General features: G+C 38.6%; 1 protein-coding gene across 2 annotated transcripts in view; it reads left to right on the top strand.

The window, feature by feature from the left end:
- Positions 1-27,773, top strand: part of ANKS1B (ankyrin repeat and sterile alpha motif domain containing 1B) — a 1,992,519-nt gene that overhangs the window by 1,115,635 nt on the left and 849,111 nt on the right. The window contains exons 13-14 of one of the 2 annotated variants that reach the window (XM_006888510.1): positions 6,348-6,937; positions 8,607-8,667. In XM_006888510.1, the coding sequence (XP_006888572.1) occupies positions 6,348-6,937; positions 8,607-8,667 (651 nt within the window). Of the gene's footprint in view, positions 1-6,347; positions 6,938-8,606; positions 8,680-27,773 lie in introns of both variants that reach the window. The other variant, XM_006888509.1, reaches the window with a different exon arrangement.

Genomic DNA, 27,773 nt, shown 5'->3' with positions numbered 1-27,773 from the left:
ATTCATTCAATGTTGCACTTTTCTCCCCTCCCAACCCTCCCCCCTAGTACACTACCCTCTTGGAAAAGTAAAAGAAAACTTCTTTCATTGTTATACAATCCCTCCCCCCAGGTCCACTCCACTATGCAGCCTTAGCTCTGGACTTCTGTCATGACAAAAATACCTGATCACATATCCCTTTTAAACAGTTTTCTCCCTCATCTGTTTCAATGCAGTATGCATTATTGAACCCATCCTTCTCAGTCTCCCCTCAACCCCGAGGTGAGTCCTGTTTTACAACAGTGTCACCATGCAGTATTTACCCTTTTGTGACTGAGATACTTCACTCAGCATAATGTCCTCCAGGGTCACCCATTTTGAAAAAGATTGCATGACTTCCATGTTTTTCAGTGTGAGCTCTTGTTAATATTGTATTTTCTAATTCCGCTCCCCCCCTTTATTTTATTTGAGCATAAAAAATACTCTCAACGTACAACCAGGAGAAGATAAAATAGATGAATGGGACCTTCTAAGAATCAAATCCCTATGCATATCCAAAACCTTCTCAAACAGGATAAAAAGGGAAGCCACAGACTGGGAAAAAGTATTTGGTAATGACATTATCAGAAGCCACAGACTGGGAAAAAGTATTTGGTAATGACATTATCAGATAAGGGACTTATATCCAGAATTTATAAAATACTTGAGAACCACAACAAGATAAAGGTAAATAATCCAATTGAAAAATGGATACAGGATATGAAGAGACACTTCACCAAAGAAGACAGTCAGATGGCTAACAAGTACATGAAGAAATGTTCAAAATCCCTAGGTCTAAAAGAGATGCAAATCAAAACAATGAGATATCATCTCACTCCAGTCAGAATAACAAAATTTAACAGAACAGCAAGCAATAAATGCTGGTGAGGTTGTGGAAAAACGGGAACCCTTATTCACTGTTGGTGGGAGTGTAAAATGGTGCAACCCCTGTGGAAGGCGGTATGGCACTTTCTCAAAAAGTTGCAAATAGTGATGCCGTTTGACCCAGCAATTCCACTACTGGGAATATATCCCAAAGAGACCATAACTGACATCCAAGCAGATATATGCACACCCATGTTTATCGCGGCTTTGTTCACAATAGCAAGGAGTTGGAAAAAACCTAAGTGCCCATCAACAAAGGAATGGATAGAGAAGCTATGGAATACTACACTGCACTGAAAAACACTTCATTGAAAATGTCATTACCAAATATTTTTCCCAGAAGCTATGGAATACTACACTGCATTGAAAAACACTTCATTGAAAATGTCATTACCAAATATTTTTCCCAGTCTGTGGCTTCCCTTTTTATCCTGTTTGAGAAGGTTTTGGATTTGCATAGGGATTTGATTCTTAGAAGGTCCCATTCATTTATTTTATCTTCTCCTGGTTGTATGTTGAGAGTATTTTTTATGCTCAAATAAAATAAAGGGGGGGCGGAATTAGAAAATACAATATTAACAAGAGTTGTAAAATAAATCTAGCTTATGTCTGAAAAAAAAGATGGAATTTTGTCATCTTTGCCTCCTCATAGCACTCTGGCTTGACCTTCTCCACCACTGTTCTTTTGACAGTCAGTAGGATATTTCTCCAATACCACAACACAAAGACATAATATATGTGTAAATATATAGGAAAGTATATTATACCACCAAAACTGTGATTATCATAATAGAAAATGAATATATTTAGTAGAAACTTCTTGCCTAAGGGTTATTGAATTTCTTTCTCACCATAGCTGACTTTTTCCCATTTTTTATTTCATACTTAAATATTCTAGCCATCTTCAGAAACTTCCCAAAAGTTCTTATATCAGAATTTCTTCTTCCTACTCAATTACTTATCTGTTACTGTCATTCAATACCAACCGCTTTGTGTTGTAAAGCACTATAGGAGATCCCAGCAACCTCAGAAGATAAAGGGGGACAGAATGCAAGTGTTTATTTCCTCTTAATATTACTTACTTTATCTCTGTAAAACAGGGGGGAAAGAAACCCAAGTATTCTTAATCTACTTTTCTAAAAATAGACCATAAGTGCTGTCTTTTGCTCTAGAAAATGACAGGCAAAAAGTTATAACAACAAGACTGATAAATCAATCTGTTCATATATTTGTGGTGGTGGTGGTGGTGGTGGTGGTGTTTGCTGAGTGGACTACAATTTCCTAGTGACCTATGAACAACAGATCTGAACTTTGCCCTCGCCTGTGCCATCTCTAATATGTTAAGCTCATTGGTTACATTCACTGTGTCACTCCTTCTTGACAGGGTCTTCCTCTCTTTCTCTGATCCACCACCTTTCCCAGCAGGATGCCTTTCCCCAAGGACTGGCCACTCTTGACAACGAACCCAAAGCATGTGAGATGATGTTTCACCCTCCTTGCCTCTGAGGAGCACTCTGGTTGCATTTACTCCAAGAGAAACTTGTTCTTTTGTCAGCCATGAGACATTAATTACTCTTCTCCAACACTACAATTAAAAGTCATCAATTCTTCTCCCGTCACTGTTGTTGTTGAGTGCCATCAAGTCGATGATGTCTCAAAGAATGCACACCAGATACGAACCTTCCCTATCCTGTATCGTTCTAATGTTCTCTGTCATGCTGAAGCCCCTTGCGGTCATCACTGCATCAATCAATCTGAATGCATTGGAAGCTGGAGGGGCATCCACTTCCTAAACAACATGCCTCCAGAAACTCTAAGAACTTTGATACATGTCAATAGTTATAAAAAGGCTTCAGGTCTTTTGTTCTTAGGGTCACTATGAGTCATACTCAACTTGAAAGCAATCAACAACAAAAACCAAAACAACACATTTAGCCACTTAGTATACCACTAAGCCTACTAGATGAAGCCATTTGACATTAAGTAGCATTAATAGACGTATGCCTTCTCACAGTGAGCCTAATCTCTTGTAGTTTAGGTAAACTAATACTTTGGACATGTTGCAAGGTGATGCCAGTTCTTGGCATTATGCTTGTGAGGGAGGAGGAGGGGAGGTGCAAGAGAGGAAGACCCTCAATGCAGTGGATTGACTCAGTGACTGGGGTAATGTGGGTACTTGTGGCAGAGACAGTAAGGCTGGCTCAGGATAGAGCAGGGTTCAGAGCTTTTATACCTAGGGTAGCTTTGAGTCACAGGTGATTTGATGGCAAACAACAACAACCTTAAATTGTTATTTTAATAGTAATTTCATCAAGGTGAGAAAAGTGGAGGGTCAGAGAAAGAAAGACCCTCAACAAGATGGATTCACAAAGTGACTCTTAACAATGGATTCAAGTATATGAGAGATGAGAATGGTGCAGGATAGGACAAGGTTCAAATCTGTTGTTCTTAGGGCCACTGAGTCGTAGACACCTCCATAGCTCCTGACAACAACAAAATATTTTCCAGGACAATGAATGCTGAAATTCTCATGTATCCTTGTTTGACACTAAGTTTGTCTCCGTGCTTAACCAGAATCACATCAGAAACTTAAATAAGCTCTCCAAGTGTTAGTTTCGACGTCTAAAGACTCGACATAGACGTAGACGTACATAGTTTTAATCTCACCTTCGAGCTTTTAGAGGTAATTCAATGCTGGTTACTTCACTCTCCACTTATGACTCTGTCTCAAGAAGTGTTTCTTTTGAGAAAAGAGGACAGAATGCAGTTCTCAAGGACATGGCAGTGCTACTTTAGAAGGACTGAGTGTTTTATGGGAAGGTGAATGTGATTATAAATAGTACTGGATGGGAGCAGATTGTTCTATTTTTGTATTGTTTTCTCTTAGATCTCTCTTCCTGTTACTCTTATTTCTTCATCTCAGAATACTGGTGTGATATGTTTCAGCAAGGGCAAGACAGGACCTGGAACAAGATCTGGGGATATGAAAAGCCAGGAGCATTTCTACTTCTAAAATGTATATGTTGTTGTGTGTCATGTTGAGTAAGAACCAACCCATATATGGGTTTTCAGAGACACTTATTCACACAGGAGAAGATTGCCCATTCTTTTCCTGCGGGGTATAGTTGGTGGACTTGAACCGCATGCTTTTGGGATTGCAGCACAGCTTCTTGCCACTAGAGCACTAGAGCTCTTATATATAAACAATATTATAGCAAATTGAAACCAAATCTTGATTTAAAAAAACAAAACACCAAAACTCAAAAATTTACTACTGTTGAGTTAGCTCTAACTCCTAGTGACTTTCCATTGTTTCCGAGGCCTTAAATCTTGATGGAAGGAGACTACTTCTCTCTCTCCTACAGAGCCATGCTGGAGGCACCACCAACCTTTGGGCTGGCCGAACAGCACACTGTGGACTATTTCCCACAGCCAGAGCTCTTGCTTAAAAGAGGACCAATTTGTGTATAGCATCCTTTGGACAAATGTACATTGTGACTTATTGTGACAACCAATTAGTTAAAAGTATGGAATTTCCATAGTCTGGCCACATATAATTATTATACACCAGGCTCCTCCTTGGAGGCAAGGATTCTGGGGCTTCGTCTGACATACTTTGGACATATTGCCAGGAAGGACGGGTCCTTGGAGAGGGAGATCATGCTTGGGAGGGTGGAGGGACAGCGCAGGAGGGGAAGACCCTCTATGAGATGGATTGATTCGGTGACTGGGGTAATCGGGATGGGTGTGTTGGAGGCAGTGCAGTTGACGCAGGACAGAGCAGGGTTTAGGGCTGTTGTGCATAGGGTCGCTATGAGTCGAAAAAGACTCGACGGCACATAACAACAACAACAATTATGTAATCTAGAAGTCATCATGGTTACTAATCATTTCTCTGAGTTGCTATGTACTGTCAAGTGAAAACCAACTCATAGGCTGATCTCCCAGTGACTTTTAGAGACTATATATTGTATAAGAGGAAATTGCCCATTTTGGTTTCCCATGGAGTAGCTGGTAGATTTGAACTAGTTGCCTTTGTGTTGGCAGTGAACCTCCTTACCACTAAGCTACAAGAGTTCCCTGGAGTGTGAAATGAGAAAATAGAAATATCCTATTCGTTCCATTTCTAATGGTAACACTTAGCTGTTAAATTATCTTTATTAGTTTATAAATGTCAGTATTTGATATTTGTAATAACTAATTTCTTTTAAATATAAATCGAGAAACCAGCTTTGTACTGCTTATCTTTATATGCCACATTGCCTATGTTTTATTTCTTTGGTAGAATAAGATTTAGGCTTTTAAGCATTTTAACTTTTAATACTGGGAAATATTTTGTTTTTATTGATGAAATAACTCAGTCAAAAAAGTAAGATTCTTTTTCTTGTTCAGGGTTTTTTGTTTTGCAGTTTTTTATAATGACTCTATAGTTATAAAAGACAAATTGAAATAGTCATATTAAGGCTTATGCTTTATCATATAAAATATGAAGCAAAAAGTAGTTATTTGACTTCTTTTCCACCATTATATTTTCAAAGATTTGAAGAAATCATAAAGTAATATTAGTGAAGAGAAAGATAGTTTTGTGTTTATAATTCAACATCATTTTTGTAGAGGCAAACCTTGTTTGCAGTAATATGTCATTCCCCCCTATATTAAATCTTAACAACTAGTTCTTTTGTAATAATCTTGTAATATATGCACAGTTATTCTTAGTTTATATTTAAAATAACATTATTCATAATTATTCACCTTACCTACTACTCATTGCCATCAACTTTGTAATTAAAGACACTCTCCATCTGATTTCCAACACTATAAAGCTCTTTATAGCAGGAAAACTGCCCATCTTTCTTCCTCAGAGCAACTGGTGGATTTGAACTTCCAACATTTTGATTAAGCCACAGCCTGATACATTAAGCATTGTGCCACCAGGGTCCCTTAAATTACTTCTAGTTATATCTATTGTCAATATTTTTATTTTCGTTTAGTTGCTGGGAGGAAGATCAACATGTTATTATTATGTGTAGTCCCAACTTGATAAATGCCTGATGATTTGGCCTTGCCTGCCTGGCATCTTGTACAGTATTGTGGTATACAATGATTCATTTCCCATGATGCTTTAAGGTTAAGTGTTCCACTTTAAGGTGCTTCGATCTTAATCACCCAATACAAGCTGCATACCCCGGGTACTTAGGAGAAGAGTGTGCAGTGACTCAGTCTATGCACAATTCATCCCTTTGAAATGATGCATACTTATGTATATACACACACATACGTGCACATTCATTTTATGTATGGCACTGTCAAGGATATTTCATAAGGTGAAAAGAGTGCCTTGTAAGAATAAACGTCTTGGTATTCTACAAGTTCGAAAAGGCAAAACTGGAGCTTTGCAAGACCTTATAAACAGGTGTCCTAACATCTTTCCTCCTCTTTTGCAGATGACCCCTCTCAACAGGAAGACAATGATCCCCCAAAAGAATATGATCCTGGACAATTTGCAGGCCTGCTCCACGGATCCTCTCCAGCCTGTGAGTGCCCTGAAAATCCATTTCATCTCTACAGCAAGAGAGATCCCTATGAAGACAGCCAGGAGGAAATCAGTTTGGCCAACAGTCCTTTGCCTTTCAAGCAGTCACCCATCACGAACAACCCTGAGCCTTTAGTAAAGAAAGTGAAACCCAAAGTGGTCAATAGAACCATTTTCCACAAAAAAAACAACCAACTTGAGAACCATACCATTGTTGGCACGAGAACGACCAGGAGCGGATCCCGGAGTGGGGACCAGTGGGTTATGAACACAGGGGGGTTTGTGGAAAGAGCTTGCACTTTGGGGAGAATACGGTCTTTGCCAAAAGCCTTGCTTGATAAACATTTATCAAAAAACGTCTCCAAGTCAGATTCTGATCTCATCGCCTACCCTTCAAATGAGAAAGCAGCAAGAGTAAACTGGCGTGAATCCTCTACGGCTGAACACAGTTCGAAAAGGAATTCTGAAAGAACGCCGTCCTTCACTTCTGAATGGGAGGAAGTAAGACATGTTTCTTGTTCTCTGTGAGGCCCTGGAATCAAGGGAGGTTTGGGGGAAGAACATCCAGCCTTTTAAGTCTGTGCGAGGCAGAAATAAATTAAAAAATGCATGCAGATCCAAGGGGAAGAGAAAGGTTCTCAGGATAATGCATGGTAATTTCACAGCGAGTGGAATAGAGCAGACACATTGCCACACATGTAAGAAAATCTATTGTTTCCATAGAAATTGATATCAAGCAGAAGTAATAAGTAGCTATGAGATGCAGGAGAATGTTCACATTATGTCCTACCAAGCGCTGCAGCTGACAAATTGAGAAAAATCTTCGTAATTTTTTGTTTTTTTGCTACTCTGTGTCATTTTGCTACTTGCAAGACTCTTTATTAGCTTGTCTTCCTCCTTTAAAGTATCTTGTGCTGTCGGAAATGCTCCTTATAATCATAACCTTAATGGTAAACAGAACAGTCCTGGCTCCTCTCCAAGCACCATCCAATGAGGACACATCTCACCTAATGCTTCCCTTTCATAGCTATCAGAGAACTATTAAGTAAAGAAATGTGTTGGGGTCTAAGTTTGCCAGTGTGAGCTCTACTAAATGCCAACATCATCACGAGAAATGGCCCTGTAAAGATAGGAACATACATCCTTTGTCCTTAAGGAACACCACATCGGAATATGAGAGATTTTCTTGATTGTTGTATTTTTCAAAGGCTAGGCCACACTCTCCCTGGCAATTTCATTCTGACATGGCACGTTTTGACTCAAAAGATTAGGCCCGTTCTATTACGTTTTAAGGCACAAGAGATCACTATACAATTTTGAGAACTAGAAATGGAAAGATTCTGATATTGACATTCTGAACTGAGCTGTTTGGCGTGACTACCTCTCCTCTACACCTGTTTCAGAGAGAATAAAATGAGACATTTAAGCTCTGTGTCCTTTCTGAAATCTGCCATCCTCCTTGGATTTCTGTGATGATGAAGAGGAGATTAAATGATACAGGGCTATAATTTAGACATTCACCTCTCTAATATTCTAGAATATTTGGTTATTTAATTTACAAAAGAGTTATTAACTTGGCAAATAACTCCAGGAATCCCTTTTTTGAATGAGGCAGCATTAAGTGGCATCTAATTAATCTCTTAGACTTGAAGTACTTCTGTCTAGATTATTGTAATTGATGATACTAATCACCTTGTAGCTGATCAAGTCATTTAGCTAATAATAGGTTCCATTGGTCGTGTTCACAGACTGAAATCTGCCCCTTCACCAGTCAGACGAGGAACTGAGAGGAAAGATGACCCAGAGAATCAATAGCTTCACATGCATTTACTCTCCCTCCCTGCCCCTTTTGAAGATGAAAGAACACACGGTCCCTAACTTACTCACCCATCTTGCTTGTAAACAAATCTCACTTTAAGAAAGAAATGGCAAGCCAGTTTTGAGAAATAAAGGAAGGAGAACATAATTTTAGGTGAGCATGTTTCAAAAGCAATTTCACTCTATCTGCCTCACTTTAAACCTTTCTCTACTGGTCTCCTCATTGTGGGATTGGCATGGCAGTTATCTTCCAAGAATATATACCTGGGGCAATTGAAAAGTATTTTAAAATGCAATATTGAAGGTGACTATGAGAATCTATTTGTCTGGTTGTTTTTTTTATTTATTGCAGATTGACAAAATAATGAATTCCATAGATGTCGGAATCAGCAGTGAACTTGAAGAGATGAATGGTGAAAAGAAAAGTAAGGAAATCTATCCTCTACAATAATGACCACTTTATTCTTTAAAACTAGCTAGAACTTGATAGGAGTCTTTAAGTAATTTCCTGTTTTATTGTAAGAGTAGCTACAGATGATTTGCTTCTACTTTCAGATCAAATAGTCCTGGCCTGTAAACAATGCATTTATAATTATAAGCATATTTATTTAACATATTGCAAATTGTTTTCCTGTCCTATTTTACCATACTTGTTGTAATTAATAGAGTGTCAACTTTACAGAGAGCTCAGAATGAAGTACTTACTTGCACATTTTGCAGAAGATGATAGCTTAATGGACTGTTTCTTGTTCAGTAAAATTTTTTCTTCATCTAGTTAAAATAATGACGTTTTCTGAGTATGCGCTCCATTATGGTGAGAAGTCCACGAGGGTGCTCTTCATCTTCTAGGACTTAAGTTCATATGCTCTACCAGAGTACCTTAGCAGAGTGTCACACAATTTGTAGATTTTTAATCACTGTTTAGTATATGACCTTAAAGACAGATTGTTTTCTACAATTAAAATTTGTTAATGTGAGTCTTTTTAAAACTCTTTGATGATTTCTTTGCTTAATATTTATGAATATGAAATATTTCAGCTTGTTGTTGTTGTTGGATGTCATCAAGTTAGGTACTACAACTCATAGCAACCCTACGAATAGATCTGAAGCTTGCCCTGTCCTGCGTCAGAAGCTCTGTCATGCTCAAGGCTGTTGTGGTATTTCCTGTGTCAATCAGTCATGTCAAGGGGCTTGTCTTATGCTGACTCCTTCCTTGCTCAGAATAATGTCTCTCTCCAAGGACTGGTTCCTTCTGAAAATGTGCCCAAAGTGAATGAGATGAAATTTCAAGTGAGACCATCTTTGCCTCTAAGGAACACTCCCTGGTTGCAATTCCTTCCAGACAGATTTGTTAGTTCTTTTGGAAGTCCGCGGAATATGCAATACTCTTCTCCAACACTACAATTCAAAGGCATCTGTTCTTCCTGGGTCTTCTGAATTTATTGCCCAACTTTCAGATGCATAACAAGCAATTGAATATCCACTCACTAAGTTTAAAAACACAAATAATATTTCTACTGATGAAACTACTTCACTTAAGAACAGAAAATTGAATTTTATTTTATTCTGCCACTACAGTGATGTAACCTATATGGAAATTAAATTGTTATCAGCTACTTGTTGATAACTGTGACTCGTGATGATTTTATGAACAGTAGAATAAAATGTTGCTCGGTTCTTAGTTATACTCGGGAGGATTGTTGTTCTTATGTGACATCAAGTTTCCTGTGATTCATTGTGATCCTATGTACAGCAGCTCTGAAGCCTGCCCTGTCCTGAGTCAGTCTCACTGATTCCAAAACACCTACCCCCATTACCCCAATTACTGTATCAGTCCATCTCCTCCTGGATCTTCCTCTCCTATGCTGTTTCTCCACCCCTCTGAGTATGATGTCCTTCTCCAAGGAACGATTCCTCCTGGCCACAAGCCAAAGAATGTGAGATGGAGGGTCCTAATCCTAGCCTCCAAGGAGAAACTTGGTTTCAGTCTCTCCAAGACAAACTTGTTTTCTTGGCAGTCTATGGTATGTCCAAAACTCTTCTCCAGCACCACAACTTGAAGGCATCGATCCTTAGTCCTTGTCCATTTCTCTGATGCATAGCAAGTAATTACAAAGATGATGTCCTGGATTAGGCATACCTTAGTCTCTAAACTGATATCATTGCTTTTCAGTACTTTGGAGAGGTCTCCAACAATAGATTTTCCCAATACAATTTATCTTTTGATTTCCTGACTGCTGGTGCCAAGAGTGATGATTGTGGAGCCAAGCAAGCCATAATTGTTAACAACCTCAATCTCTTCTCCACCAATCATTGTGCTGCCAATTGGCCCAGTGGTGATAATCTTTGTCTTCTTGATGTTGAGCTTCAATCCATATTGAAGACTACAGTCCTTTACCTTCTATAGCAAGTGATTCAGGTCCTCCTCACTTTAAGGAGCAAAGTTGTATCATCTGCATAAAGTAAGTTGTTGATGAGTCTTCCTCCGATGCTGATGCCACATTCCTCCTGAGAAAGCTAAGTCTCCCAAATGATCTTTTCTGCATATAGATTGAAAAGGTATGGAGACAGATCGCATCCCTGATGCATTCCCTTCCTGATTTTGAACCATGCAGTATTTTCTTGCTCTGTTCTGAGGACTGCTTCCTGGTCTAAAAATAGGTTTTGCATAAGGTCAATCAAGTACTCTTGATTCCCATTTTCCTCAAGGTTAGCCACAATTTTTTTGTGATCCACACAGTCAACTGCCTTTGCATAGTCAATCAATCACAGATAGATATTTGTCTGGTACTCTTTGCTTTCAGCCAAGATTCTTCTGATATTGGCAAGACTGTTTCTAGTGCCACAACCTCTTCTAAACCCAGCTTGTATTTCTGGTAGTTCTCTGTCAGTGTACCATTCCAGTCATTTCTGGATAATCTTCAGCAAGATTAAGATAGTGTGTGATATTAGTGATGATGTTGTTATTGTTAATTGCAATTTGAGTCAGGCATGACTTATAGTGGCCCTATGAATAAAAGACCTGAACCCTTTCTATAACTATTGTTGTTTCTTTAAGTTCATAGATTTTCCAGAGGCATGTTGTTTAGGAAGTGGATGTCACTCCTCCTTCTAAGCCTGTCTTAATCTGGGAGCTCCACCAAACACTGTCCACCATGGGCAACCATTATGACATTTTACATACCAATGGCACAGGGTTCAGCATCACAGCCTCTACAGATTACCTCAAATACAGCAAATTGACAGACAAGTGCTGTACCACTTAGAAGAATGTTCCTCCAAAATATAATACTAGACCCGAGGGCCACAGTCCTGAGGGTCCAACAAACTTTTAAATATATAGGTACTCCATGAGGTCATATTGGCTCTAAGCAAGATAAATAGAAAAAACCCAAACATTCCACAAAAACCTTCAACCAGAACAAGAGAGCCCACCTTTCAGAGTCCAACCACTTCACCCAGTCTGCAGGAAAATTTTTACTATGCAATGAATAAATATATAATATTTCTATTTATATTGAAATAGCTATTTTTCAAAAGTATTCTGGTAGGTCTATCAGCAAACTAAAATTTATGAATGCTTATTCAGTGTGTAGTCTGAAGTTGAAAAATATATCAACAGTGGAACAATGAAGAAATAAATATAATCTCATTTTAACACAGTGGTGGGTGGCATTTGGAATATGCAAATGTTGTTGAGCATCTTTGACTGGAATAACGATGCATCGAACAACAGAAATGAACCCTGTCCTATCCTGTGCCATCCTTATAATTTGGAAATGACGGCTTTTGGTCTTAAAAGAAAGGTTAAATTTCAAGACAGATATCTGGTATTCATTAGCTGTAATAAAAGTGAATCAAGAACAACAAAAAGATAATATAAATATAGCAACAAAAGATCATAACACCTGCATATAGATTCAAATATTTTTAATGAAGAAAAATATACACTGAAATATTGGAAGAAACAGAAAAAGGAAATGTTAAATTAGGATAAACAATTTTGAGTTCTGGGATAGTCAATGTAACATTGTAAAAGCTGGTCAATAGTGAGAAAATTGTAAATTCTTATTGATTTGTAAAGCAGGAAGCAAAAGGTAAGACCTAAAAGCCAAGAATGTACAATGATATGATAAACAATTAGGCAAAGCACAAGCAAGCAATACTTATACCATAATCCACAACCAAGTTACCTGTGTGAAGCAGATAAAGGTGTATTTGACATATCTTTTATTTTTTGCTTTTCTCTCACATGATGTTGTTTTGCTGGTTTTGGTCTTTTGGACTAAAGATTTGCTAATTCCATCAGTTTTTTTGAGTCTCTGTCTGTCTTCATTTGAATGGGGATAAATATGGATATCTTCCAGTCAGTTGGCCAAGTAGCTGTCTTCCAGATTTCTTGGCACAAACTGCTAAGCATGTCAAGGGCAGCATCTGTTTGTTGCAATTTGTCTGTAGATATCCCATCAATTCCTGGGGCTTTATTTTTTTGCCAAGTCCTTCAGAGTATCCTGAACTTCCTCTTTCATCACTTTTGCCTCTTGATCATATATTGTTTCATGAAATTATTCTGTGTCAGTCAGTTTTGTTTTGGGGTTTTTTTTTTTTGGTACAGTGACTTCATCCATCTTCATTTCATGTTTCCTGAATTATTCAATATCCTGCCCATAGCATCCTTTAGCATTGCAACATGTGGCTTGATTTGTTCCTTAGTTCCTTTAGCTTAAGAAATAGTAGCAAATTAAAAGTCATCATTAAGTCTGTTGTCCCAGTCTATTTCACCAGGAATCTCTTGTGCTATTGTTATTTCTTCTACTTCAGTAGATCTAATATCCTCCTTTAGCATTTTATCTCTTCTAAAGGCATGGTCAATTGCTGAAATTGAGGAGGACCTGAAACGCTTGCTGCAGAAGGTCAAGGACTACAGCCTTCAATATGGATTGAAGCTCAACATCAAGGAAACAAAGATCCTCACCACTGGGCCTATTGGCAGCATCATTCTGGCTGGTGAAGAGATTGAGATAGTAACAGTTTAGTTTGCTTGGCTCCACATTCGACACTCTTGGTACCAGCAGCCAGGAAATCAAGAGATGAATTGCACTGGGAAAGTTAGCTGTTAGGGACCTCTCCAAAGTACTGAAGAGCAACAGTGTCAGTCTGGAGACTAAAGTGTGCCTGATCTGGACCATAGTCTTCGCAGTTGCATGCTATGGGTTGGAGAGCTGGATAGTGACTAGGGATGATAGAAAGCGAATTGATGCCTTTGAGCTGTGGTGCTGGAGAAGAGTTTTGAATACACCATGGACTGCTGGGAGAACAAACAGATTTATCCTGGAGAGGGTAAAACCAGGCTGCTCCTTGGAGAAAAGGATTCTGTAGCTTCATCTGACATACTTCAGACATGTTGCAAGGAGGGACCAGTCCTTGGAGAGAGACATCATGTTTGGGAGATTGGAGAGACAGTGCAGAATAGAAAGACCCTGGATGAGATGGATCAATTCAATGATTGGGGTGATGGGAGTGGATGTGGCAGAGACAACGAGGCTGGCATAGGATAAAGCAGGGTTTATGGCTCTTGTACATAGGGTCACTATGAGTTGTGAGCAACTGTACAGCACTTACAACAGCAACAAAGACATGTTCACCTGATTTAAAGTGGCCCATATCAGTCCATCTCAGCTTGCTAATCTGATACCTAGCCTGTCAAACTTTATGCATTCTATTTCATTTTTTTTACAACTCCCAATTTTCCTATTGTCATACTTCATATATTCTGCTTTCCAATTATTAATTACAGTTGTTTCACTTCACATGTAGGCAATTTTTTAAGTGCCTTTCCAAATTGAGGAGTTTATCTTTAACTAAATCCAATAACGTTCTCCTCTCCAAAGTCCTAAAGAGCAACATCATCTATTTAAAGACTGAGGTGTGCCTGATTCAAGCATTAATATTTTCATTTGCTTCCTATGCATCTGAAAGTTCAGCAGTGAATAAGTATGATGGAAGAAGAATCAATGTCTTTGACATGTGGTATTGGTGAAAAATACTCAGTACGTCATTGGCCGGCCGAAAGAGCAAACAAGTTTATCTTGGAAGAAATGCAAAACAGATGCTCCTTAAAGATAAAGAAGCTGAAACTTCATATCAAGTACTTTGGACATGTTGTCAAGATATTTCAGTGCTTGGGAGGAAACATCATGTTGGGAAAGGAGGAGAATCACAAGAAAACCTTCAACATCATGCTCGAAAAGGTGGAGAATCAGAAGAAAACCATCAAAGACATAAATTGACATATTGTTGTTGTTTTGTGCTATAGAGTTGCCTGCGACCCATAGCAAACCTTCATACAACAGCTCTGAAACCTGCCCTGTTCTGAGCCAGTCTCACTGATTCCAGTACACTAAACCCTATTGCCACAGTTACTTTATCAATCCATCTCATCCGGTGTCTTCCTGTCCTGCACTGCCCCTCCACCCTTCCAAGCATGATGTTCTTCTAAGGACCAATCCCTCCTGGACATGTGCCCAAAGTATGTGAGACAGAGCTTCCAAATCCTAGCCTCCAAGGAGAAACTTGGTTTCAACCTCTCCAAAACAGACTTATTTGTTTCCTTGGTAGGCCATGGTATGTTCAAGACTTCTCCAGCACCACAAATTGAAGGCATCTTCTTCTGTCATCCTTAGTCACACTCCAGCTCTCTGATGCATAGCAAGTAATTGCAAAGACTGTGGTCTGATACAGGCTATGATCTTTTCAAACACTTTTTGTACGTCAGAGAGTTGGACAATGACCAGGGAGAATAGAAGGAGAACTGATGCCTTTGAGCTGTGATGCTTGAGAAGAGTATGGAATGTACCATGGACTGCCATGAAAACAAACAGATTCATCCTGGAAAGTGTTAAACCAGACTGCTTCTTGGAGGCAAGGATTCTGAGGCTTTGTCTGACATACTTTGGACATGTTGTAAGGAGGGACAGGTCCTTGGAGAGGGACATCATTCTTGGGAGGGTGGAGGGACAGTGCAGGAGGGGAAGACCCTTTATGAGGTGGATTGATTCAGTGACTGGGATAATCGAGATGTGTGTGTCAGAGGCAGTGCGATTGGCACAGGATAGAGCAGAGTTTAGGGTTGTTGTACATAGGGTCACTATGAGTCACATGCGAATCGACAGCACATAACAACAACAACATGGCCAGAATTAGATGCATCTTAGCCTCTAGACTGACATAGTTGTGTTTCAGTACTCTGGAATGGTCACTGACAGCAGATTTTCCCTATTCAATCCATCTTTTGATTTCCTGTCTGCTAGTAACATAGTGTCTGTAACAATGGGTTTGAGCATGGTGGGAGACTGAGGATGATACAGGATAAGGTAAATTTCAGAACTGTTGTTCACAGGTTTGTTATGAGTTATAGTTTACTCAACAGTGCATACAAAGAAAAACAACAAAAAACAGGTCCACAATAAGCTAATAGAACAGTTGTATAATGGTCCAAGATGTTTCCATTGGCTAGTATTCAGACACAGATTTTGATGCCTTTATTCCTTATATGTTTTAGTCTGAAAATTCCCCTGATATGTGACCTCTGTGGTATAGCAGAAATACTGATGGCATAGCTTCCAACATCATAGAAACACACAAAATACCACAGTATTGCAAACCAGCAGATTGACTGTGGATAAATTATAGGGGTATGTAGGACTTGGAGGAACTCTGCACCAAGAGAGGAACAAGTAGAGAAAGAGGAGAATGAAATTGTCAACTGAACTGAGAACTTGAGGTGAGACACACTCTTTTCTTAGTACTCACCTCTATACCTTTTTCTTCTTGCTCCATAAACTTCTCTCCCATCCTGTTCTTACTTAAGAACATAGTTCCTGTATCAAACCCACATCTGGTGAAGATGCCGTGGATACTGAACACATTTACATAATATTGACGTTGATAACTGGTATGTCTGGAGTTCCTAGAACTGAACTCATTTGCATCATGACAAGTGTTGACCTCAGGGAGCTTTTCTTGAAAGGCAGTGATTCACCTACATCAGAATCAATTTGAGCTCTTGTGGAAGATGCAATTTGAACACTTGTAGAAGATGCAATTTCCTGGACCCCATGAATCTCTGAGAGTACAAGATAACAAATCTGCCATTTAAACAAATATTCTTAAGCTCAAGAAACTTGGAAAATAGCTGTTATGATATACTCAGCTTGAGTGTCTGAAAAAGCATCGTTGTAATAATGTAGTTGCGGTCACCAAAGAGAATATGAAACCATTGAAAAGCATCAAGATCATGTCTCCTATGCTGAGATAAGTAAGAATCAGTACCCTTCTGGCCTATCTGGGCCCTGTGTTAATTAAGTGATCTTTCCCCTCCAAAAAAATAAGACAACTAGTTTATTGATAGGCATGTTTGTTTGTTTTAAATTTTAAAACTTGAAAATTAATGAAAGAATTTCAAAATATTGTACATATGTATAGTGACACAAGAAGCTCATGAAAGAATATTGGTCAAGTGTCTTAGGCAGAAATGCAATACAAGACCCAGCCTTGAAATGTTGAATATATTCAAGATTCTAGAATCTAGGTATGTTTGTTGATACATAGTTCTTTCAGACATGTCTACAAAACAATTTCAGAAAAAATACAGAATGGTCATTTTTATTGGTTGGTGTTGTTAAGTGCCGTCAAGCCATAGATGACTTATAGTGACCCTATGAGTGAAAGATCTAAACACTTGTAAACGTTCATTGTTTCTCCAAGTTTATAGTTTCTGGAGACAAGCTATTTGCAAAGTGGATGCCACTCTTGCTTCCAAGCTAGTTTTAATCAGAGAGCTCCACCAAACACTGTCCAACATGGATAACCGTTATCACATTTGACACATCAGTGTCACAGTGTTTAGCATCACAGCAACCATGAGGTACCTTTATACAGCAAATAGACAAGTGCAGTACCACTTACAAGAATGTTTGACCAAAATAATTAAAACTCGGCCTGACGGCCACAGATTAAAATCACCCCTCCCCGTTTGGCTTGGTAGCATCACTTCCTATCCACTAGGCCAACAGAGCTCTCTCGTTGTTGTTGTTGTTAAGGTAATAATTTATTTCTTTAGTAATGTTTTGTTTTTGTTGTTATGTGTTATCAAGTTGCTTGTAACTCATAGCAACCCTATCTTCAGAGCCCTGATCTATCTTGAACCAATTCCATTGTCTTTGACACACCTACCCCCATTACCCTAATTGTTGAGTCAATCTATCTCATCTAATGTTGTTTTCAGGTACCTGCAAGTCCGCCATGACTTCTAATGACAGCAAACCTTGCCATTCATACATCATAGTCATGGTCTTCCCCATGCTCAAACCTATTGGAGTAGTCACTGTATTAATCTATTTCATTTAGAATTTCTTCTCTTTCAATGGGCTTCTACTTTTCCAAAAATGATATCTTTTTCCAAGGATTGGCACCTCCTGACAATATGCCCAAAGTATGTGAGATGAAGTTTCACCGAGTTTGTGTCTCCGGAGCACCCTGGTTCCACTACCTCCAGGACTTGTTCCTTTGGTATTCCTTGGTATAATCAGTATTTTTAACCAGCATGATTCAAAAGTATCCGTTAATCTTAAGTCTTATTCATTGTCTAACTTTCACATGCATACAAAATATGCCTCCCAGTTAGAATAGTGATTTGTGCACTATGTCAGTAGTTAAATTTTGCAGACATTGAACAGGACTCTGCTGTTCTAAATTCTTTAAAATCCTACCCTAGAATTTTTTAAAAATCATAAACATGGTTATATGATGTGATAAGGCCTCCTATTTAAAAACCCTTTTGGTTGGCAGTATGGTGCTGGAATCCAGTTTGAACGTCCTCTGCAGGAGCCTACCTCTACAGAAGCTTGTTGGCTGGGGTTGGTGAGCATTAGGGTGAATGTTGATCTGCTAAGGGGAGTGAGGTGATGTGATAAGGCCTCCTAGTTAAAAACCCATTAGGTCTTTCCTTCATAGGGTCTCTATGACTTGTCTACAACTCGACGGCACTTAACAACAATAACAATAACATAGAGCTCTGTTGGCCTAGTGGACTGAAAGTTATGCTACCAAGACCAAGGTGGGTGATATTAATCTGTGTTCCTCAGGCCTGGTTTAAATTGTTTTTTGTCAAACACTCCTCTGAGTGGTATAGCACTGGTCTGTGCATTGCTGTACAGAGTTAACACGTGGTTGCTATGATGCTAAACACTGTGACAATGATATGCCAAATGCAATAATGGTTACCCATGGTGGATAGTGTTTGGTGCAGCTTCCAGATTAAAACAAACTTGGAGTCAAGAGTGACATCTACTTCTGAAATGGCTTGCCTCCAGAAACACTGTGAACATGGAGAAATGACCAAAGTTGTAAAAGTGTTCAGGTCTTTCATTCATAGGGTCACTATAGGTCATCTATGACATGACGTCACTTAACAACAGCAGCAAACATGATTATGAGATTATCCTTATTTATAAAATAAGGATAAATGTTAAAAAAATGCCATTCATGCAAAGGTGCCTTGAAGGGTATATATGCAGTAAGTAAATCCACAAGTTATCTTTTCATTTTTTTTTCTTTACACATCTCATGCTACTGCCTTTATTTACAATTTCTCTCTAGTAATAATGAAAACAAAAATGAGATCTCATACTTTGAAGCTTCATCTCTAACTGTTAATAGGGCTATACCAGTAGATATCTTAACTTTTAATTTCATATTAATTATGCAGTGAGTGATTAACTCTGACTTGCAATTTGTTATTAGTCTAATTGTGAATGGCAGCTTTACTGAGCTGTGCCTCTTTCCTTTCAAGACTAGTTAGATCTAAATTCATCTCACTGTCCATCTTTCTTCGATTGACAATCTCACAAAAACTACTTTCCATTTGCAATGTTTTAATACTGAATGTGTTTAGGAAATAACATATTGAAGGAAAAAGTCAAAGTCATGAACGTACATCTTAGCTTTTCTATTTATTTACCTGCTTAATCTTGGGTAAATTTCTTTATTTCTTTGAGATTTGGTTGCCTTCTCTGAATAAGTGTTAATATTTATGTATAATCATTTTAAACACCTATACAATGGCATATATGAAGCACTCAGGAGCAACGGTGTCTCTCTGGAGACTAAGGTGCGCCTGATACAGGCCATGGTCTTTGCAATCGCTTGTTATGCATCAGAGAGTTGGACAATGACTAGGGAGGACAGAAGGAGAGTGGATGCTTTTGAGCTGTGGTGCTGGAGAAGAGTACTGAATGTACCATGGACTGCCAGGAAAACAAACAGATTCGTCTTGGAGAGGATTAAACCAAGCTGCTCCTTGGAGGCAAGGATTCTGGGGCTTCGTCTGACATACTTTGGACATGTTGCCAGGAGGGACAGGTCCTTGGAGAGGGACATCATGCTTGGGAGGGTGGAGGGACAGCGCAGGAGGGGAAGACCCTCTATGAGATGGATTGATTCGGTGACTGGGGTAATCGGGATGGGTGTGTCAGAGGCAGTGCGGTTGGCGCAGGATAGAGCAGGGTTTAGGGCTGTTGTGCATAGGGTCGCTATGAGTTGAAAACGACTCGACGGCACATAACAACAACAATTAAATATTAGTTCCCCATCTCTCTGCCTTAACATGAAGGAGACATTGTATTTGATGCTTTCAAGAAAAAGATGTGTAACCCCTTTCCTTAAGAATCTTACAATGTATTTCACAATCTCCGTGTTAATATACTGTATTACCTGGAATGACTGTGAAAACTGAAACATTAATGAGAAAACAGATCATAGCAAACCTAATGGTCAGTTGATATCAGAGAAAAATTATTACTAAAAGAGAACAGAAAATAAGGGTCAAAGAAAAGCAAAATCTAACAGTTACTGTTTTAAATAGCCTAAATAATTTTCAGGAAATCTAAAAGTAAGGGAAGAAATGTTTAAAATGAATAAGAGGAAATAATAGTTTACAAAGTATGCGTTTTTGGTTGGTAGATTTTGCTTTGAAAGATCACTAAGTCAAGAAGTATACCTGGCATTCACAGAGCTATGTAGAATAAACATGTATGATGTTATTTTTTAAAATTATCCGAGCATTATTAGGAAAATAAAAAGTAACAAAAGCAAGGAACAACATTAAATGCTGGAGAAGAGTATTGAGAATACCATGGACTGCTAGGAAAACAAATAGGTTTGTCCTGGAGAGGGTTAAACCGGGTGGCTCCGTGGAGGCAAGGATTCTGAGGCTCCATCTAACTTACTTTGGACATGTAGTGAGGAGAGACTGGTCCTTGGAGAGGGACATCATGCTTGGGAGGGTGGAGGGACGGCGCAGGAGAGGAAGGCCCTCTATGAGGTGGATTGATTCAGTGACTGGGATAATTGGGATGGGAGTGTCAGAGACAGTGCGATTGGCACAGGACAGAGCGGAGTTTAGGGCTGTTGTACATAGGGTCGCTATGAGTCGCAGGCGACTCGACAGCACATAACAACAACAACAACAACATTCTTTTCCATGTTTCATTATTTTTTTAAAATTTTTATTTATTCGTTTGCTTACAAATTTCTTATCCATTATCTTTCACACTAATCTTCATTCACATTGTGTTTCATACATTCATTCCCATTCATTATATTTTATAAAATTAATTACCATTGAACTATGCCCACCACTACCCTGCGTTTTCAGGTAAATGCCTGGGTAATCTTTCCCATTTCTTTTACCCCCTCCCTCCACCTACCAAATTGTGCAACCCTGTGATTTCACTCCTGCCCTTCCTCACTCTTCTGCTCCCATCCCATCCCCCCTTGGATCCCTACACATGGTTTATTAGTTATCCTTCTATTTTCACAATAATCATTGTATGCAGTATTTCTCCTTATGAGATTGAGTTAGTTCACTCAGTATAATTCTCTATAGTCTCTCCCAACTAATGTAATTTTTAAAAAATCATTATTCATGAGTGCTGCATAGTATCCCACTGTGTGAATGTACCACAATTTCCCCAATCCATTTGGTTGTGGTTAGACATTTGGACTATTTCCATGTTCTTGTAATGTTGAATAACACTGTTATAAACATTAGTGTACAAACCTCCTTTTGTGTCTCAGTTCTCAGTTCCTTGGGGTATATTCCTACTAGTGAAATAGCTGGATCTTAAAGAGTTTCTATGTTTATCTTTTTTGAGGAAACACCAAACTGCCTTCCAGGGTAGTTGTATCATTTTATAATTCCACTGACAATGAAAGTGCTGTTCTCCTAAACTGCCACTGTTAAGAGCGGCAAAACGCTATCTCACTATGGTTTTGATTTGCACCTCTCATATTGCAAGTCACTTTGACCATTTCTTTATGTGTCTTTTGGCCTTCCAGATGTCTTCCTCAGTGAAAAGCCACCCATGTTGTAATTGATTTATCAGTCTTTTTCTTCTGGAAGCCCAGTAGTATTCTGTAAACTTTGTTTGAGACCCTTGTCTGAAATAATATTGCCAGTGTTATTTCCCAGTCGGTAGGATTTCTTTTCACCCTATTGGAAACGGTTTTTGGTCACATGGGGATTTAATCTTTAGAAGTTCCCATTCCTCAATTTTATCCTCTCCAGATTGTTCATTTCTAGCTGTATTTGTCAGCCTCTTGATACCATAGACTGAGCCTTCTAAACTTGGGCCTAGTGGGGTTTTTTCTTATGAACTTTAAGGTGCAATTACAGTTATTCTCTAAACACTTTATTAGACCAGGCATAGCTTTTGAGTTCTCCCATAGCTGTGCTTCCTTTTTTTCAATTAATTTCAATGAACATCTACAGAGATTTTGGATTTTCATTCATTCTTTGTTGCACTTTTCTCCCCTCCCACCCTACCCTCACCCCCAGTTCGCTCTTCTCCTTGAAAAGCAAAAGGAAAACTCCTTCTTTGGTATACAATCCCACCCCGCACACCCCCACCCCCACCCCAACTCCAAGTATACTCCACTCTGCAACCCTCATTCCAGACTCTTACGATAATCATAACTGTACTTCTAAAAGTACGAGCCGGCTCAAAGCTTACGCATTGTAGCTCTGGTGTTCCAGTCCACAGAGTGTCGGGCTGCTAAACCGAAGGTTACTCCTCTCTGGTGGTTTGAACTCCCCAGCTGCTCAGAAGGAGAAAAATGGACAGTCTCCTCCAGGTGATTGAGTTACAACTTTGGAAGTCTGTTGAAGGCTGAGCTTCAATAGGAATGGGATTGGTTGGAGTTATTAATGAATCAACCAACAATTTCTACCCTAACATACTAGATTCTGGTTTAATTTTTTCCCCCTGCAATTATATAATAGTTTGAAACTTGTCCAGCCACCACACTCTACAGAATAAGACATATAAAAAGTTAATTCAATTTACTGAGTTGATTTCAGTCAATCCCATTGAGTTTTTGCTCAGAATATACTAATATATAATTTTTACAAACTTAACTGCTAATTTCTTACTTGAAAGAAAATCTAAATGTCAAACAAAAATTAGAGTTTAGGAAGGATTTGTCCATTTGTGTTCCATGCTGATACTTGAAATACTATTAGCATAGTTTCCAGCTTCACAGAATCCCCTAATTACCACCTTTTGACAAACAAATATGCAAGTGAAGGTCGATTATGGTCAACACTTCATATTATTTAGAAGGCTTGATTCTTAGCTAATACTGGATATGTGATGTTACAGCTTATTCTCTTGTGCTTTCTCCCATATATGCATATATAGAATTTATGTCCAGAAATAGGTTCTGAAATTAGGTAGTTTCACAATTCACTGAATTCATGACCTCTCCAACATCAACTTCCTTGCCTATAAATTAAGACAGTTGGAAGATAAAATGCATACTGCACTTCTCCAGCTTAGAACATAGCAATTAATCACAAATATAAGTTCTCTTGCCTTTTTATCTGAGTATGTGTGCCATATTTCTAATCAAAATTCCTATTATACAAGAAGATACTTGAGAAATCTGGAATTTTTTTACCACACCCCCAGGATTTGTTTTTAAATCTTTAACAATTGTTACTAAGAAATAAATGCTCATATTCTTTAAAAATAAAAAAGTTCCTATTCTTCCTTCTCTTCAAGGGGATTCTGGACATTTCCCCCATCATTGTCATCAAGCTATATGGAAATTGTCAAGTTCCTGAAATTCATGGTGTTCGTTGAAATTACTTCAAATCATTTCACTTTCTAAGACTCTGACTCATATCCTTCTGATGGAATTGAGGATCACTTCAGTAGAGTAAAGGAACAAATGAACCCACAGGCCTTTTTTATCATCATCCCACAGAAATGATGCAACAAATAACCAAATGCCATAACTTTACAAGTTGTAATTATGTGCCACCAAGCAGAACTGACTTATAGCTGACCCTCCTCCGGTGAATTTCCAGAGAATTTACATTGCACAGGTTGACACTGCCCATATGTGCTCTGCAGAGCAGCTGGTGGATTCAAACTCCGTGTCTTTGAGTTGGCTATGCAGCCCCTTACCACCACACAAGAGAGCCGATCATTTTATCAAATATCTTCGATTTCTAAACTGCATGGTTCAAAGTTAAGAAAAAGTGTATTGGGGATGTATCATTTCACCATACATTTTCAGTTTATATGTGAAACAGATTATTCAGGAGGCTGGACTTTATGAAGAAGAAGGTGGCATCAGGATTGGAGGAAGACTCCTCAACAACCTGTGTCATGCTCATGACACAACCTTGCTTGCAGGAACTGAGGAAGACTTGAAGCATCTGCTGCAGAAGATCAAGAACTGCACTCTTCAATGTGGATTGCATCTGAACATCAAGGAAACAAATATTCTCACCACCAAGCCAATTGGCAGCATTATGGTAGATGGGGAAGAGGTTGACATTGTTAACAATTTCAGCCTGCTCGAGTCTACAATCTATACTCTTGCCACCAGTAGTCAGGATATCAAAAGATGAATTATTTTGGGAACATCTGCTGTCAGGGATACTCTTCAGAGTGCTAAAGAGTACTTATATCAGTCTAGAGACTAATTTAAGAATGATCTTCTCAGTTTCTTGCTATGTATCTGCAAGCTGGATAATGACTAAGAATGACAGAAGAAGTAGTGACGCCTTTGAGCTGTGGTGCTAGAGAAGATTATTGACCATGCCCTGGGCTGTCAAGGCAACAGACAGGTCTGTCTTGGTGAGGGTGAAATTAGGCTGCTGCTTGGAGGAAAATATTTGAGACTCTGTCTCATATACTTTGGGCATGTTTCCAAGAGGGACGAGTCCATGGAGAAGAGCATTATGCTTGGAGGGTAGAGGGTCAAGGCAGGAGAGGCAGACCTTAGATGAGATAAAATGACACAGTGACTGTGGTTGTTGGTGGTGTTGATACATGAGAAACAGGGAGATTAGCTTAGGATAGGACAGGTTTCAGAGCTGTTGTTCACAGTATTGCTATGAGTAATAGGTGAGTTGATGGCACATAACAACAACAGTCAACTGACTTCCAGTATATGGACAATATTAAGTTTCTCTCAAATATTTAAGTATAAAAACAGCTATTTGGTTTAAATCTATAGTAGACTGAGGTTGATTTTTTTCCCCCTCATTTTATGAGAAAATGGGACTCAGGGATATTTCCTTGTCTATTTTGCCTGCATATGAATTTCATCTGAATTTTAATTATAAATTAAAGCTATTAAAATAAATTTATAAAGTAAAAATGTAGGGAACTCTTGTGGCCTAGTGGCAAGAAGCTGCGCTGCAATCTCGGAGACATGTGATTCAAATCCACCAGCTATTCCGTGGGGGAAGGATGCACAGTCTCCTTCTGTGTAAATAACTGCCTAAAAACTGACTGGATCATCACTTCTGACTTGATGGTGCACAACAAAGGAACAAATACATAATTCCAAAAGCAGGTCTTGGTAATGTTAGTTGCTGTTGAGCCGGATTCAATTCAAGATGATCTTATGTATAATAGTAAAAAAACAGAACACTCTATTAACTGGTCCTATACAATCTCCATTGCATTGGTATGTTTGAGTTCATTGTTATAGCTATTGTACAATAACATTTTACTGAAGATTTTACTAAGCAAAATTTCCTTTTCCAGTGACCAGCATGTCCCGTTGATATATCTGAATTAAGTAAGCCAAAGTCCCACCATCCTTGCCTCTAAAACTAATTTGCTGGTGGTAATCAGGCCTCAAATGCTTAGGGGAATTAAAAAAAAAAAAACAACAAAAAACCCAAAAATTTATTTAAAATTCCCACTAGGTGGCCTTTTACAGAAATAGAAAGGAGGAAGGAAACAGAAATGTGTTCTGTTCCTACTATGTGTCAAATACTACTGGGTGTATTTTTCTGTTTGGCTCTCAGAGCAACCCAGTGATGTGTTTGTTGCCATAGAACCCATTTCTGCTCAGGGCAACCCCATGTGTGCAGAGTGGCACTGATTTATAGAGACTTTAAGGTGATGGTGTCTGGAAGAGTACTACCAAGCCTGTGTTCTCAGATGTGTCTGGGGAGTTAGAACTGGGGAGTTGAGCTGAGGCTCAACTGCTTAGCCACCCATTTTATAGATGACGAAAGACTGAAAAACTAACTCAACAAATTGAACTGTTTTAGACCTATATTTTTCAGTTCCAAATCTCCATAGTCCTTTCAATAAAACCTACTATTTACTTGAAAAAGCAGAGAGGACCATGGTTGTTTCTTTTGATTCCTCTCTTCAGCTCAAACCACAGCTCTTATATTCTAAGAGAAGCCACATGAAGGTGTTCATATGCAGAACCAGCCACTTCTTCTTGGTAATACCTAGCCATCAGAGAGGAAGGCTTTAACTAAAAGTCCAAATCTCTTCCAAAACACAGGTCAAATGTTCATGTCAAATGGTGACAGCCCTAAAATATCTCTCACCTACCAAAAGTCAATTACAAATAACCTCTAATGCTAACTCTTGGTTTTGGTTATTCTCAGAGAACTAATTTTCCTTACCTCTAGTATTAACCTTTATTCTATGAACTATTACATTTCCAATATAATCTTCTTTTCTAAAATATATCTTTGCATCAGGCATTTTCTTATTTCTTTTTACAGCACTATTTTTAATAGAACCAACTGGGAAAGGTGGGTAGCAGAGTATGTCAGTGTTCAAATGCATTCTTTTGCCTAAATCAAGAGAGGGCTTACTTTTTTAGTCTTATATAACATTTCACTAAGTGACTTAGTAATTTTTTTAGATGCACTAAATTGATATGCTGTCCTGAGATAACCTGGGCTTGCTGTGATGCTGAAACTTGTGCCATTGGAGTGTCAAATGCCATAACGGTTGCCCGTGGTGGACAGTGTTTGGTGGAGCTCCCAGTTTAAGACAGGTTTGGAAGCAGGAGTGTCATCCACTTCCTAAGCAACATGCCTCTGGAAACTCTATGAACTTTGACAATTGTCGATAATTATAGAAAGGCTTTAGGCCTTTTGTTCGTAGGGTCACTATGAGTCGTGCTTAACTCGAAGGCAATCAGCAACAATAAATCTAAGGCATATACTAAGAATAATTCGAATTCAGAATTCATTGACATCAAGTAGGAATTAATTTGTAACATATAACACTGCTATACAAAAGATTGACAGTTCAAATCCACCAGCTTCTCCAAGGGACAGAGATGGACAGTTTCTTCCCATAATAATTTACAGCCTTGGAAACTTGGTAGTGAGTTGCTATGAGTTGGAACCTGTTCTATAGCAGTGGATTTCCTAACTCTCTCCACTAATAATTGAGGGGGGGAACCCCACACTCTATCAATTACTAATAGTGTATGCTTGGGTCAATCTGTCAATCCGAACCACACTTAATCATGTGAAAAAACAGTTGTGATAAGTAATCTCTTCTCCCTTCCAATAGTTTTGGAAGGATCTAATAAATTTCAAAGGAACTTTGATGACTTAATGACAAGGAGTTGTGGGTGGTGCCGATCCAAAGGCACACAATTAGAATCTACCTGTTTCTCTGAGGGAGAAAGATAAATATTCTCTTCCTGTGTGGATTTGCTTCCTTGGAGAACTTACAGGAGTAAGCTATGAGTTGGTTCTGACTTGATGGTACATAAAATAAAAAAAAAAACCCAAAACCCAAAATGAATTTCTAAGTAAGAAAATAGTTAGCACTTCTTTCCTGATACAGAGTAGGTATGTAATTGACATTCATAGTTGGCATCTCTCTTTCTTGACTTCCCTTTTTCTATCCTCCTAATACTCTTTTATGTAGATTTTATCTATTATACTGACCTAATACCAAAGTATTTAATCTATTATTTTTAATATTAGAGTATAAACTTCTCAAGAATTAGGAAATGATGTGTTTATGCATTTTTATAAATATTGTACCTAATCCACAGGAGCCAAAATATGACTTTGATTTCATCCCACCTGAATTTCAGAATCATCTCAGGAACAGGTTTGAGGCCTTGAACACTAATGAGCGAAGACCAGATGAGTTGTGGGAGG

Source organism: Elephantulus edwardii, unplaced genomic scaffold (genome assembly GCF_000299155.1).
Source record: "Elephantulus edwardii isolate Elephantulus edwardi_28Jun2011 unplaced genomic scaffold, EleEdw1.0 scaffold00068, whole genome shotgun sequence".
Lineage (NCBI taxonomy): Eukaryota > Metazoa > Chordata > Mammalia > Macroscelidea > Macroscelididae > Elephantulus > Elephantulus edwardii.
The sequence above is the reverse complement of the archived record's forward strand: the minus strand, read 5'-3'. Positions and strand labels throughout refer to the sequence as shown.